Genomic DNA, 13,732 nt, shown 5'->3' with positions numbered 1-13,732 from the left:
AGCTATGAAGCAGGCCCTCTCTTTCAGATCAAATTCTCATGCCCCAGATCGAACTTGCTTATTTTTTTATCCCATGACCTGATTGATTTAAGTTGAAAAATACATGTTTTGCTTGACTATGTGCAGGTACATTACTGTTGGCCACTCATTCTTCTCTCCACACATTGGCTCGACAGAGCCCCAGGGATAGTAGGTCTGATATCGCTTGCACTTCGAATTTCTGATCATTCATTTCGAGTTAGCTGCGTAATGGCTAGAAAATACAGTTTGGGTGCTGTGTAATCCTTGCGTAAATCGATTCCATATGGATGGTTGACACTAAGTGCAAATTGTGAACTTGTGTTAGTCGTGACTGCTAGAAAAAAATTGCAATCTCACTTTTCCATGATTTGGAACATTCCACTGCTGATTTTGTAATACATTCCACTGCAGACTTTTGCAACTGTATAGATGTTTATTTTGATGCACATTTTCCATTGTAGACACTGTCTTCAACAGCTTTCATTCAACTCTAGCCACTGATTGACAGTGTTGGTAAGATTCTGAAGAGAAATATTTTGAGTGGCATAATACATCATTTTGAATGTCAAGGTATGCATATTTCCAATGCAAAGTATGTCTATATTTTCTCAATTTGTAGATAAAAAAGGTCCTCAGGGGGTGTGAGGATTAAAGTAACACACCGAAGAGATGCACACACATTCTTCCAGATCAGTTCCATCCTTTTGTATTTCCTAACTGTGCTTGAAGCTATTTCCCCCATTGTCATGTATGTTCAGTTATTCTACTGCTACATTTGTACTGTGTACACCATTTGTTTTCTTGATGGCGTAGAAAAATTGACGTTTCTCGATCAATCAAAACTGGATTGCTTTTTCCCTATGAGGTTGCAGCCTCTCATTTTAAACATTGTTAGTATACTGATTTATTTATATTGTTAGCTCATATTGAGTAAGAAGTGTTCTTCCTATTAGATGCATGTAAGTCATCAAAAACTTGAAATAGCACTGAGAAGTAAAGCACGAGCTTTATGATGGAACATGCTTCACAATAGTTATGTGTGGTATCGTAAATTATGGGAAAAAGGTTGTATTCATGTGTGTATCTGTAAGCATATTTTGCTATTATCATCTTGTGTTTGGATTCATGTATCTCACAGTTTTCTAGAACACTACAAACATTTTTGGAGCGATTTGCAAGCACTGTAAAGCAGTGGACACGAAACTCAGTATTGGTTGTATAATTTGAGAACCGTTGCAAAGCACGGCCCAGGTGAGAAATTATACCACTGGAACACTTGTTGAGTTTGATTTCTGAATTTCTGACCACTTGTGCGGTTGCAGGATGTAGGAGCAGCTGGTGTGACTTGACAAGAAATAATTATTTATAGCAGGTAGTAAGCATTGTAATTACTGAAGTAAACAATACTGAAAATGCTGATGCCACTTACTGCTGGTGGAGGAGCTGCTACTTATCAGTGGAAATTTTAAACTTGCACGCACATGATGGTACATGCTAAGTTTTTATTAGCTCCATGCCTCACACAGGAAGTTTTGCATGATTGCATGGTTTTTGATAGGGTCGGTAGTAATTCAGAGTTAAATAATTTTCTTAGGGATTTAACATTCTTTTTTATTCTGACTGATATAATTTTGCATAGGTTTGCCTTTCACCTGATCATGGGGCGTGTTGGAGCCATTTAGAGTACCCATGTTTTGCGGTATATATACTCATGATGTATGCAAATTTGTATATGTTCATTCGAGGATAATATATATTTTTCGATGTAAGCATTGATGTGATGTTAAGATAGATCCATGAACTTCCTATAGTACAAGGGTGATATTGTTTAACACTTCAACTGATAAGTTTGTATTCATGGTTACTTTTTCCCTTCTATATGTTTTTGCAGATTTCACATCACTAGCAAATTATATTGATAATTTTTTTGGGTGTTGCTTCTGCTATTGATGTCGTTAGGAGGTCGTTAGGAGATATTCTGTTCATCCTATAATTTCTTTTTCATGTTATCTGTTTCATTGATAACTACCACTGTTAGGTACTTTTATGAATGTTTCTTTCTCTTTTTTTTGGGTATAAGACATGAGAAAATAGATGTCCATATTATGCACCTGTGTTGATGGAGACATGAGAAAATAAAAATTCATTGGTGATAAAGTGTAGCCGAGATGAAAGATGTGAGAGCTCTTCACTTCTACGAGTCGGAGATGAGTTACCTCCTTTTGATGTGATGTATATCTCCGAGGTGTAGCATTCAAGTCTATAGGCCCTACACTCGCACTGTAAATATATATGCGGGCAACGAAGAGGCTGGAGAATTAATAAACTAAAAAGATCAAATATATTTTTGTTTTTTTATGACATCTTGTTTTTCTCACGATACGATTGAATCAACCATAGAATTTTGACATCTTTGAGGGGCATGACTGGAATGACTACATGTTCATCTGGTTGCCAAACTATCTAACACTCTTTTCCTGGCTGATAATCAAAAATTAGTTTTCATAATATTGGGTATCTCTGTGGTAAGATTTAGGGTTAAACGTTGCTACCTAAATCTCTATGGACGATGGCTCACCTTGAGTTGCTTTTGAGGGGAAAAAATATATTTTATTGGTATATTGGACGTCGGACTTTGAAGCCTTTTTAACTCACTGACACCTTACTAGTCTTGTAAAAAAAAGCTGGCATGAACAACAGGTGCGCGGCTAATTATTCCTCCGAAATGACCGAATTCTCGACAACGATACAAGTTGGGACACGAAATTGAAGTAGCGCGCACACGTACAATTTCCTAACCAGCCCATGTGCCAGGCCAGTTGGATTTTCGGAAGAAAAGAAAAAACACGAACAACGGCGGCACGACACGGCTAAATTATTCTCCCAGCATCGGTACGCTACAAGTTGGGCGTGGAATCCATGCAAGTGGCACGCCAACAAAGTGAACACCGTTCTACATGTCGTAGCCCAGGCCGCCGGCGTGCTCGCCGCCCAGGAGGGGCACGAACTTGAGCATGACGTCCACGGCGTTCTGCGCGGCGATGCTGAGGAACGTGCCGGCCTCGTTGCCCAGCGCCGAGCCGCCGCCGGCCAGGTCGGAGAGCGAGCGGATGGTGAGGAAGGGGACGCCGAGCTGGTGAGCGACGAGCGCCACGGCGGCGCTCTCCATCTCGACTGGGGTGCACCCGAACTTGGACCGGATGAACTGGCGGTAGCCGGCGTTGTCGAGGAACACGTTGGCGCTGCAACCCCTGCTCACGCGAACAACCTTGGGCGCCCGGGGCAGGCACGTCGTCGCGTTCACGCACGCCGGCAGCTTCATCCCCTGCATGCAGCATACGTCGATCAGATTCATGTACGTATGTAAGTATCGAAACGACGGTCGGTGATCTTTGCTGAGAATTATATTAATTATTACCTCGAGCTTCTGGGCGAGGGAGTAGTAGCGCTTGCTGACGCTGACCCAGAAGGCGTGCTGGCGCTGCTCGGGCGTGCCGGAGGCCGGGAAGATCTCCTCCGGCTGGTACCAGATGCTGTTGAGCTTGTTCTCCGCCAGCTCCGGGTTGCCCTGCCCGACGGTGTAGTCGGAGAAGTTGAGGAAGCCTAACTTCCTGGTGTAGTCGCCGGCGGCCTCCAGCGACAGCTCGTTCGCTGGCCCGTCGCCGTTCCGCTGCATGTGCGTACGTTGTTAATTAATCGCATCACCAACCAGATGTGAGCACAGATATAATTCGCCTTGCAATCGAGTCGAGATATGATGTACATACCTGCCAGTTCCAGAGAGAGAGGTGGGCCCAGTACTCGGGGATGGTGACGTCGCCGATCTGGAGGTCCTTGTTGGCGTTGCCCGCGATGCCCCAGTGCACGATGCCTTTCACCTTGAACAGGCTCAGCAGCAGCTGCGTCGTCAGCCCGGCGTTAAGCTGCACATACGTGAGTAATGAAGAATGTCAAAGTAATTAATCAAAGTAGGCATGCAGGCAGGCTCTGAGCCAAATGTACAGAAATATATAATGCATGCATCTATGATCTATCTATCTATATATATATACGTACCATGCTGAGCCCTGTCATGACCATGACAACGTTTTGGTCTCCGATGCTTCCGAACCGAAACCTTCGCCCTTAAAATCATATATAGCGACAACAAGAGCAGCAGTAATCGTCAGACGACCGTACTATATATAATCTGCACATATACATGGGAGATCGATATGATCGAGATGGCTTGCTCATCGATCGATCGATCTCTGATTATTATCTCATGTGTCCTAGTCTATGTATAAACTGTACGCACGTACCTTGGACGTCCAAGATGGGGATGTCGTCGCTGGGCTTGAAGCTGGGTGACTTGAGGACGGGGTCCATTTCGTAGGCGTTGGGCACGACGAGCCCCAAGAACGGCGCGCCCTCGCGGTTCGCCCGGCGTACTGCTCGCCACGTCTTGGTCGAAATGAACCCCTCCGCCGCCGTCGCCGCCATGAGCGCCACCGCGAGCCCGACTACGAGCTTCTGCCTAACACCAGCCATTGTATAGTATCGTGTCGTGGTCACACTCGCCTTCCGTGTACCCTTATCGGGATCTGACCACGCGCTCTGTGTGCTGCTGCGTTCGTTCGTGATCAACATATATAGATGGAGAAGAGAGATAAGCAGGTCGCTCCATGTACAGTACGTGTATGGCGAGCCTCGTGTAGATAGGATCTTACTGTTAAAAAAAAGTACTGGTATGGCTGGCTGCATCGATCGTGCAAAACTTGCAGGCAAGTTGGCATGTGCTGAATTGAACCACGCCAGTACCACTTGGCTGTCTTGCTACTTTTGAAGTGCCCTCGTGCACGGCAAGGGAAACGCGCGTAATATATACTAGGACGGAAGAAGCACTACGTCGCGCCCGTCATGCACCCATGCATGGCAGCGTGGGAATACTGAACAGGGCCATTTTGTTTTATATATGCCTATCATAGTGGCACTGATCATGTTCACATCTGCGGCATTATCCAAAGGCTTGAAAAATTGGAAAGGACAATCAATAACAAATGTAATGAAAAAATTGCTTCTTTTCTACATTTTCAGATGTACAATTGTAATAAGCCTAGAAATAACCATACAGTCTTTCTGGTTAGTTGTGCTAAATATACGAAGTGATACACCATGAAGGATTAACCATGTAGAGAATATAACTTTATAAATGTACCTTCTACACAGATATTTCATAGTGCTTAACTAAGAAAAAGCCATAAGTAACACCGAACATTCATGCGTCCACTTGGTTTGAAGCAAGTTATGGACAATACATTGTTTCATGCAGCCATCTCAATATAAGCTCCATACTTCTTTTAAGAACAGCAAAGCCTGTGATTTTAGATAACCAAATATATGAATAAATGCTGATAATCAGCACGTGTTAGGCCTAAATAAAGGCAAGAATAGTAAAATAACAGAGAAAAACTCACCGCAGATGGCAAGATGAAACTATGTTTAGGTAGGCAATGTAGCCATAACAATCCCAGCAACAATCACCCTCGAAAGAACTGCACCCTGAAATGTTTGGTCAAGAATCATTTGATCAAAACATCCAAATATATTGTATATATGAATCATCCTTGAAGCAGCATACAATGTAAGGCCAGGTAGGAGTGAAGATAATTACGCAAAAAGGAAAACATATAGCAACTTCAAGCCATATGATCAGTAAGCGGGCAACTATCTTTTCTACGATAAAATCCAAGCATACCAGATTAGTATATTCTATTCAAGTATTTGAATAGTGGGATATCACTGAACCTGGAGTTGGTTGGAGTAACATCTTTTATATGCCAGGTAGAGAGAGATACTGGTAAAAGATGGTACGAAATTACTCTACTACAAATCAACACTTGAGTACTTCAATCATTCTGGGATTTTAGGCTAACAATTAAACACAATACATAATATATTGAAAATAACTTTTTGACTCCATTCATTGAAGCAAAGAACGAAACAAAAAGGGAGTAAAAAAATGAAATATTATCAAAGGGAGCAAAGAACTATTCCAATTTATTAATCGTTAGAACTTTGTTCTTAACTATTTGCACAGTTGAACCATTCAATAACAAAAACTAACTCTATCCATGCATCAATTTAACACAGGAGCTCCATGCAACCACGCAAGTTGGAACCAGTTTTCTGGCTTTGCATGAAAGTTAAATCACTGAACCTTACAATGATCTGCAATGTCCTAACCCAGTGATAGGCTTACCTAAGAAATCATACGGCCAACGTTGTCATAGATGGGGATTCATCATTCGGGTTGCCTAATGTGGGTAGAGTAACCAGCAGCTTCAGATTGCATATATTGAGGCATCTGGCTCACATTGAAGTAGGCACAGTCGTAAGATACCTGCAACAACTTACATGTTACTGATTCATAATCTCATCATTAAAATCCACCGGCAGTAAACATAAATGAGCTAGTGAACCACGCCAGTACCACTTGGCTGTCTTGCTACTTTTGAAGTGCCCTCGTGCACGGCAAGGGAAACGCGCGTAATATATATATATTTAGTCAGAACAAGAAGTTGTTTTTTTTTTAAAAGATGAAAGCAAGAACTTTGTCAATTACTCACAAGATTTTCGAAGCCAGTGAGTGGTAATTGTTGTTTATCGTCTTATCTATGTTTTGTTGTACTTTTTTTTTATCATAGATTCAAAACGGATAGATTCGGGATGAATCATTTTAAGGAGGGAAGAATGTAATACCTGAAAATGTGAGAGTCACTTGTTGACCGCGGGACCCACAAGGAGTATAATTTTTGACCTTTCGAACCGTTACTCGAATAGATGATTGGAGACTGTGGATGCGTAGATCTCATCACGACGATTCCATTTTACTATCTAACAATGTGTTTGGGCATGTGTGGGGATACTATCTAACAACGTGTTTGGGCATGTTGGGGGACGCTCTCACGTGCCCCTTCGAATGCTAGAGCGAAGTCCTTTGCGGCCACTGTTTACTAACAAAGATTACAGTTATCATGAATTTGTCATGTTGCAGGAAACCTTCAGATCTGCCGAAGGTGCCTTGTGGGTTCTTGGCACCTCCGAAGCATGTGCTAGTGTCGGGATTGGCGAAGCTAGTGTGGGGCCTTCGGAAGTTCGCCAAGGGCTTTCGTTGGGCTTTGCGAGGGAATTGATCGAAGGGGCGCTGGAAGTCTAGTCATGGGCAAAGCACTCGACGAACCTTCAAAGGTTAGACGAAGGATATCGCACGATGCCATGAGGAGATCGAACGAGAGAGTGCCAAAGGTGCCATCGACCATAGACCTTCGTGAACCCAGACGAAGGGGAGGACCTTTGCTAATAGCTAAAGACCGAGAAGGGCATGATTGTAAATAGAACATATGTGCTTAGGGATAATACCGTATTGCCTACGAATATGCCAGGAATGTGGCAGTTGGAGGGGTATTACGGTATAATGTAACAGAGAACGGTTGGGTACGATATATAAATAGGGCAGCACTGTACCCGAAAAGACAAGTGATAATTAATAGCAGTGCCATGTTCCCTAGATTGAGTGCGCTTTCCACCAAGCCTTTTGGCTCTCAACCCAAGATACGAAGGCCCACCACTTTTTTCTGTTATGAAAGTTTCTAATAGTTGGCGCCGTCCGTGAGGATCGACACATTCAGAAGCCATGCCACCCAAGAAGAAACCGAAGGACGTCAAAGAATCATCGTTGCAGCAGAAGCAATAGCTTTCGGAGAGGGATGCGACCACGACTGCCCCTTCGGCCACTGTGGATCCGAACGTCACCACAGCCGAGGCAATCAAAGAAGTCCAACAAGAACAACATGAGGCAGCTGAGGTGATCGAAGGGGAGATTCAAATTCGCGAAGACCCAACTCACCAGGAAAGCGCAAATCCTTCGATGCGAAGGATTGAAGAAGGCATTTGCACTCATTTTGAAGCTTCAACAGCTGTGAGGGGGAAAGCCCCTCAGGACTTCGAACACTTCAAAGAATAAGAAGAAGAAGAAGAAGAAGAAGAAACTGAAGCAGAAAGAGATGCGCGACTAGAAGCCGAAGACCTAGAGAGGAAAATCACATAGAAGAAGCATATGCTAGAGAGCTTGACAGTAAGTCAGAAGGCAGCTAAATATCGCAGGCGAGCTGACAAAGCCAGAAGAACCCTAGAGCAAATGCAAGAGCAAATTAACATGCTACAGAGAGAGGGCGAAGAGACGCGGAATGTTATCACTCCTTGGTCAGCGTTTACAACATGACCTATGTATGATCTTCGTCATAGGTCACGCGTAGACGGTCCAGAATCACAACTATCCATTAGCTTGCAAAATTAGTCATGGCCTTCGGTGTTCAAGATGCCGAAGGTAGTGATGTTCGATGAAGAGTCAGACCCAAGGGAATTCATTATGAGTTTCAAGGCAGCAGTTGAATCTGCTAGCGAGGACAACACAACGTTGGCGAAGGCCTTTGTGCTGGCGATAAAAGGGATAACAAGATCTTGATACTCCGCCTTACCTCCAGGGTCCATATACTAATGGGAGCAATTGTGTGATGCCTTTTTCTGCAAGTTTCAAGGCAATTGAGCCGAAGAGATCACAGCCGGTGACCTTTTCACTGTAAAATAGTAGCCAACAAAGTCACTAAAACACTACATGCACTGCTTTGTATATGTGCGCTTTCAGGTGAAGGGCTTGAGTGAGGACACAATTATTGATGCCGCTATCCAAGGCATCAGAGGAGGGCTGCTGGCAGGAAAGCTAACACACAAGAGGCCGCAGAGTGTTCACTAACTCTTCAACAAAATGGAGGAGTATGCAAGGTCTAAAGTGGACCATAATCGAAGGAGAAGCAATATGGTAGCATTGAAGATGACAAAGCCTTATCCCTCAAGCAAGGACGCAAACGCTGGTCAGCCGAAAGACAGGCCGAAGCACTCGAAGAAAAATGATACCTTTGGGTACAACTTGAAGCAAAAAGAAGGCAACAGGGGGTATTTAAAGTCCAAGGTGGGGGGAGGGGGTGCAGCGGTCAAAGCAGTAGAGGCCGTGGAGGTCAAGGTGGCCTAGGTGGACGGGCACCCCATGACCCAAGCACATTGTACCATGAGTTGCATGACAAATGTGCTGGTCATACAACCAAGCAATGTCCGCATGTTGTTGCCATAAAGGAAAGCTTAGGGAAGCAACCCTTAGAACCTGCTAGGGTAGTGCATCACGTCACACCATACAGACCAGGCAGCCCATGGTAGTGTTAGCAGACCCAGGGCCAAACCCTTCAGGTTTTGCCTCGAAATGGCGACCAATGGCTTCGGCACAACCATATGTTCCAATATCTTTGACCCCACCGGATCAAACCTATGGTCAGTCAGAGGCTTTCCAAGTAGCACTCCCACGTCCTCCGCCAAGGCTTGCAATCGAAGCTCCCCTAGAAACCAGTAGGTCAGTAAACACAATAACCTATGGCTTAAACGTGGTCTTGGCAATCATTGGTGACTCTAACAAGGAGACACAGTCATCAGAAGACACAATCCAAGAGTCAGCAAAAAGATTATATGTGCGAAGGGTTAACCATGTTGGCGTAAACCCTCCCTACATCCACTCAAAGTTGTCCCACGTCCCCATCATCTTCTCACATGATGACATGAGGGTCTTAGATTATCCTCACACTGATGCCTTCGTCATTGCTGCTAACATCTTAGGAAGCGAAGTCCACAGGATCCTGATAGATGGCGGAAGCTCAGCAGATATCATCTTCACTGATCCCTTTGATAGAATGGGATTGGAGCAAAGTTTGCAGTGGCTGGGTCTCCATTGCTAGGCTTCGGTGGAAAATCAATCGATTCTTTGGGCAAGGTAGAAATACCAGTTTTTTTGGCGAAGGATCAAATTTTTGGACTGAATATAGCACCTTCGATGTTGTTGATATAAACTATCCATACAATGCCATCTTTGAAAGAGGAGTGCTAAACAAGTTCGACACGGTTTCGCAACATGGTTATTTGTGCATAAAAATGATTGACCCAGGAGGTGTCATATTAGTGTTGGGAGATCAACAAATGGCTTGCAGAATCGAAGTGGGATATACTCTGAGTGTCATAACGTTCATGTCGTAACAGAACCTCTGTTAAAGCCCCAGGAAGTCAAAGGCCCTCTCCAGGCACAATGAGCTCTGAGGGCCAGGCCCGAAGGCCAGACTAAGAGTATCCTGCTATATCAGGATAGACCAGAGAAATCAGTGGTCATAGGAGCATAAATGGTAGAAGAAGATGAGCGAATGATGACAGAATTCCCCTATAACAATGAGGATGTCTTTGCTTGGACGTCGAAGGATATACAAGGGGTCAACAGAGACATCATCGAACATACCTTGAATGTTGACCCAAATGCGAAGCCAAAGAAGCAAAAGCTTCGAAACAATTCCAAAGTAAGGGGAGATGCGGAGAAGGCTGAGGTGCAGAAGCTGCTCAGCACCAGGGTCATGCACAAAGCACTACACTCTGAGTGGTTAGAAAATCCGGTGTTAGTCAGGAAAAGCAATGGCAAATGCAGAATGTGCATTGATTTCACAGACCTTAGCATGGCATCTCTAAAGAATGACTTTCCTTTGCCACACATCGATCAATTGGTGGACTCCACGACCGGCTGCGAGATGTTAAGTTTTCTGGACACATACTCGGGATACCATCAAGTCTGGATGGAGAAGGAGGACAAAGTAAAAACAAGCTTTAGAACTTCCTTCAAAATATATTGTTACATAAGAATGGCCTTTGGCCTTTCAAACACTGGAGCAACCTTCACCAGATTGGTTCAAATTGTACTGAAGTCACAATTGAGTAGAAATGTGTCTACATATGTTGTTGGGATTTTTGGTGTCAAAGAGAGGCATCGAAGTAAACCCTGAAAAAAATTCAAGTAGTACTTGATATGAAGCCTCCACAAAGTCGAAGAGAGGCACAACGCTTAGTGGGAAGGTTGGCAGCTTTGAGCGGATTCATAACTAGGTCTGCTGAGCGAAGCCTCCCTTTCTTCAAAACTCTCAAGAGCTCTGCTCCTTTTAGATGGAATGCGGACTAGCATAATGCCTTTAATGAACTCAAAGAATACTTGACGAAGCTCACATCTCTGACTAGCCCAGATCCGAAGGCTAAGTTATTGTTGTACATAGCAGCTTCCCCTTCGACAGTAAGTGTTGTGCTTGTGCAAGAAATCCAAGTCAACAAGAAATTGCAGCAATGTTCAGTGTACTATGTGTCAAAGGCATTGTCAGGGCCGAAGAGGTTATATTCTGAAATGAAAAAAGTGGCCTAATCCATGGTGATGGCTTCGTGGAAGCTTCGGCACTACTTCACAGCTCACAAGATAACAATGCCTACCTCTTCACCCCTTCGTGACATATTTGAAAATCACGAAGCTACAGGAAGGATGGAAAAATGGCCAATGGAGCTTGCACCATTCACGCTAACTTTCATCATGCGAACGATGATAAAATCATATGTCTTGGCAGAGTTTCTGGTAGATTGGACACTGAAGGCCAGAGGCCCGGAAGAAATACCATTAGACCCAATATGGAGCATATATTATGATAGAGCTTAGGGGGCTTTGGGTGCTGGCACAGTAGCAGTTGTCTCATCACCTTCGAGAGTGAAGCTGCGATACATAGTTAGACTTTATTTTCGATTGACAAACAATGTCGCAGAATATGAAGCGGTTCTCCTCGGCCTTCATAAGGCGAGATCCCTTGGTGCCCGAAAGGTAATGGTCAAGATAGACTAAGGTGGTAGCAGGCCAAATCGACAAAACATTTCAGGCAAAGCAGCCGGAGCTGGCTAAGTATATGGCAATCGTGTAAAGCATGGAGAAACATTTCTTGGAATTCACTGTCGAGAATATATCAAGAAATGACAATTATGAGACTAACAACCTTGCCAAGGCTGCAACACAAAATCTGCCACTCCCTCTAGATGTTTTTTTATCAAGCATTGAGGACACTAGTCATCGAAGCCCCTCAACAGGTGGTACATAGTGTCACTGTCATTGAGAGCAAAGATTGGCGCTCTTCTGTAATTGCTTACCTTCGGGGTGATTACGAGCCCGAAGATCAAATGGAGGTGAAGCGTATGATGCAAAGAGCTAGAAACTACAATATTGTGGGGACTAACTTGTACAAGATAGGAGTCTGTGCATCGATGCTTCGATGCATATCCCAATCAGAAACAACAAGGTTTTCTCAAGGAAATACATAAAGGGTTATATGGCTCAAACATCGGCACTCAGACACTTATCGGAAAAGCATTCAAGTAGGGATTCTATTGGCCGAAAACTATCTCGGATGCAGAGACCATGGTGCGAAGATGTGCAACATGCCAATACATGGCCAAGGGCTTAAATAGACTTTCGTCAACAATACAGCTTATCTCACCAGTTTGACGCTTGTTTCGCTGGGGAATTGACATCATTGTACAATTACCAACTGCTCCGGGAAACCTTCGCTATGCTGCAGTGGCTATTGAGTACTTTTTCAAATGGGTGGAGACAATTCCATTGGCAAAGATAATGTCAAAAAATATACAAAAATTCTTGTGGCAAAACATCATCTGCTGCTTTGGTGTTCCTCGTGAAGTAGCAGTTGACAATGGGATATAGTTTGACAGCAAAGGCTTTAAACAATTTTGCAAAGATATGGGAATCACTTCGCTTCAGTATACCATCCTCTGTCAAATGGAGCTATGGAGAGAACGAATGGGATCATTTTTATAGGAGTGGACAAGTCTGCAAGGACTGCCGAAGGGAAAGTGAGTCGAAGAGTTGCTGAAGGTCTTGTGGTCGATCAAAACAACATCAACTAGGCCAACGGGTTTCACGCTGTTTCATTTGCTCTTTGGTGAAGAGGCTATGGCACTAGAGGAGCGAAACAAAAAAATCGTTCCATGTAACAATTGAGACAAATCAAGATTAAGAGCTAGTAGCCAAGGATGCACTAGAAGAAATTAGAATGCAAGCCGTTGAATATTTGGTAAAGTATCAAGAAGAAACAAAAAGTGGAGGAACAAGAACATATCTCTGAAAGAGTGCTCCGGGGATCTTGTGCTTCAAAGAATACCCAATGCTTCGACTGTGGGAAAGCTGTGGAGTAAGTGGGATGGACCTTTCTTGGTCAAGAGTTCGAAGAGGCAAGAGTCTTACCACTTGACTACTCTCGAAGGTGAAGAAGTTCCACATACCTGGAATGCCGACAACCTTTGCAAATACTATGTATAATCGAAGATGTCAGCAGGGCCCTTCGCAGTGATAGATGAAACTCCTGTAATAGATTTACTTTCATGCATTTTTAATTTCAGCATTTCAATTCTTGTACAGGTGTTGTTCTCTTTTCCTCACAAGGGGAACCCTTCACTGGGGTGTGAGGTTTTTAATGAGGCAGACACCTTTGTAAAACCTTATGATTATAAGTTACTCCCACTCTTGAAAAACACTTGCTTCGATAGAGTTAATGCATAATTCTTCATCGAAGTGGTGCAAGCCTTCGATTGAAGGATGCACACCAATCGACGATGAAAGGCAGGGCACAGCCAGTGAGTGCAAAGTCAAAGCAAGGAATGTCAGTATGACTGATACCTTACCCTTCAACTTAATGACGGGTACACACCCACAGGAAAGAGCCGATGTGCTGCTTGACCTTAAACAGATGTAGTGCACCTCTTGAAACAA

At 43.8% G+C, this 13,732-nt stretch overlaps 1 protein-coding gene and 1 long non-coding RNA gene across 2 annotated transcripts; both read right to left on the bottom strand.

The window, feature by feature from the left end:
* Positions 1-2,711: 2,711 nt before the first annotated feature.
* On the bottom strand, positions 2,712-4,642 carry LOC133909737 (bark storage protein A-like). Its single transcript, XM_062352296.1, has 5 exons — positions 4,323-4,642; positions 4,078-4,145; positions 3,789-3,944; positions 3,440-3,691; positions 2,712-3,346 (listed from the first exon to the last, which is right to left on the bottom strand). The coding sequence occupies exons 1-5, from the start codon at positions 4,549-4,551 to the stop codon at positions 2,975-2,977; spliced, it is 1,077 nt and encodes a 358-aa protein (XP_062208280.1). The 5' UTR covers positions 4,552-4,642; the 3' UTR covers positions 2,712-2,974.
* A 410-nt stretch (positions 4,643-5,052) lies between these two features.
* On the bottom strand, positions 5,053-6,418 carry LOC133909736 (uncharacterized). The gene is made up of 2 exons (XR_009908430.1): positions 6,263-6,418; positions 5,053-5,562 (listed from the first exon to the last, which is right to left on the bottom strand). It is a non-coding gene; the product is annotated as an uncharacterized LOC133909736 (long non-coding RNA).
* Positions 6,419-13,732: the final 7,314 nt, after the last annotated feature.

Source organism: Phragmites australis, chromosome 2 (assembly GCF_958298935.1).
Source record: "Phragmites australis chromosome 2, lpPhrAust1.1, whole genome shotgun sequence".
In the NCBI taxonomy this organism is placed as follows: Eukaryota; Viridiplantae; Streptophyta; class Magnoliopsida; order Poales; family Poaceae; genus Phragmites; species Phragmites australis.
The sequence above is the reverse complement of the archived record's forward strand: the minus strand, read 5'-3'. Positions and strand labels throughout refer to the sequence as shown.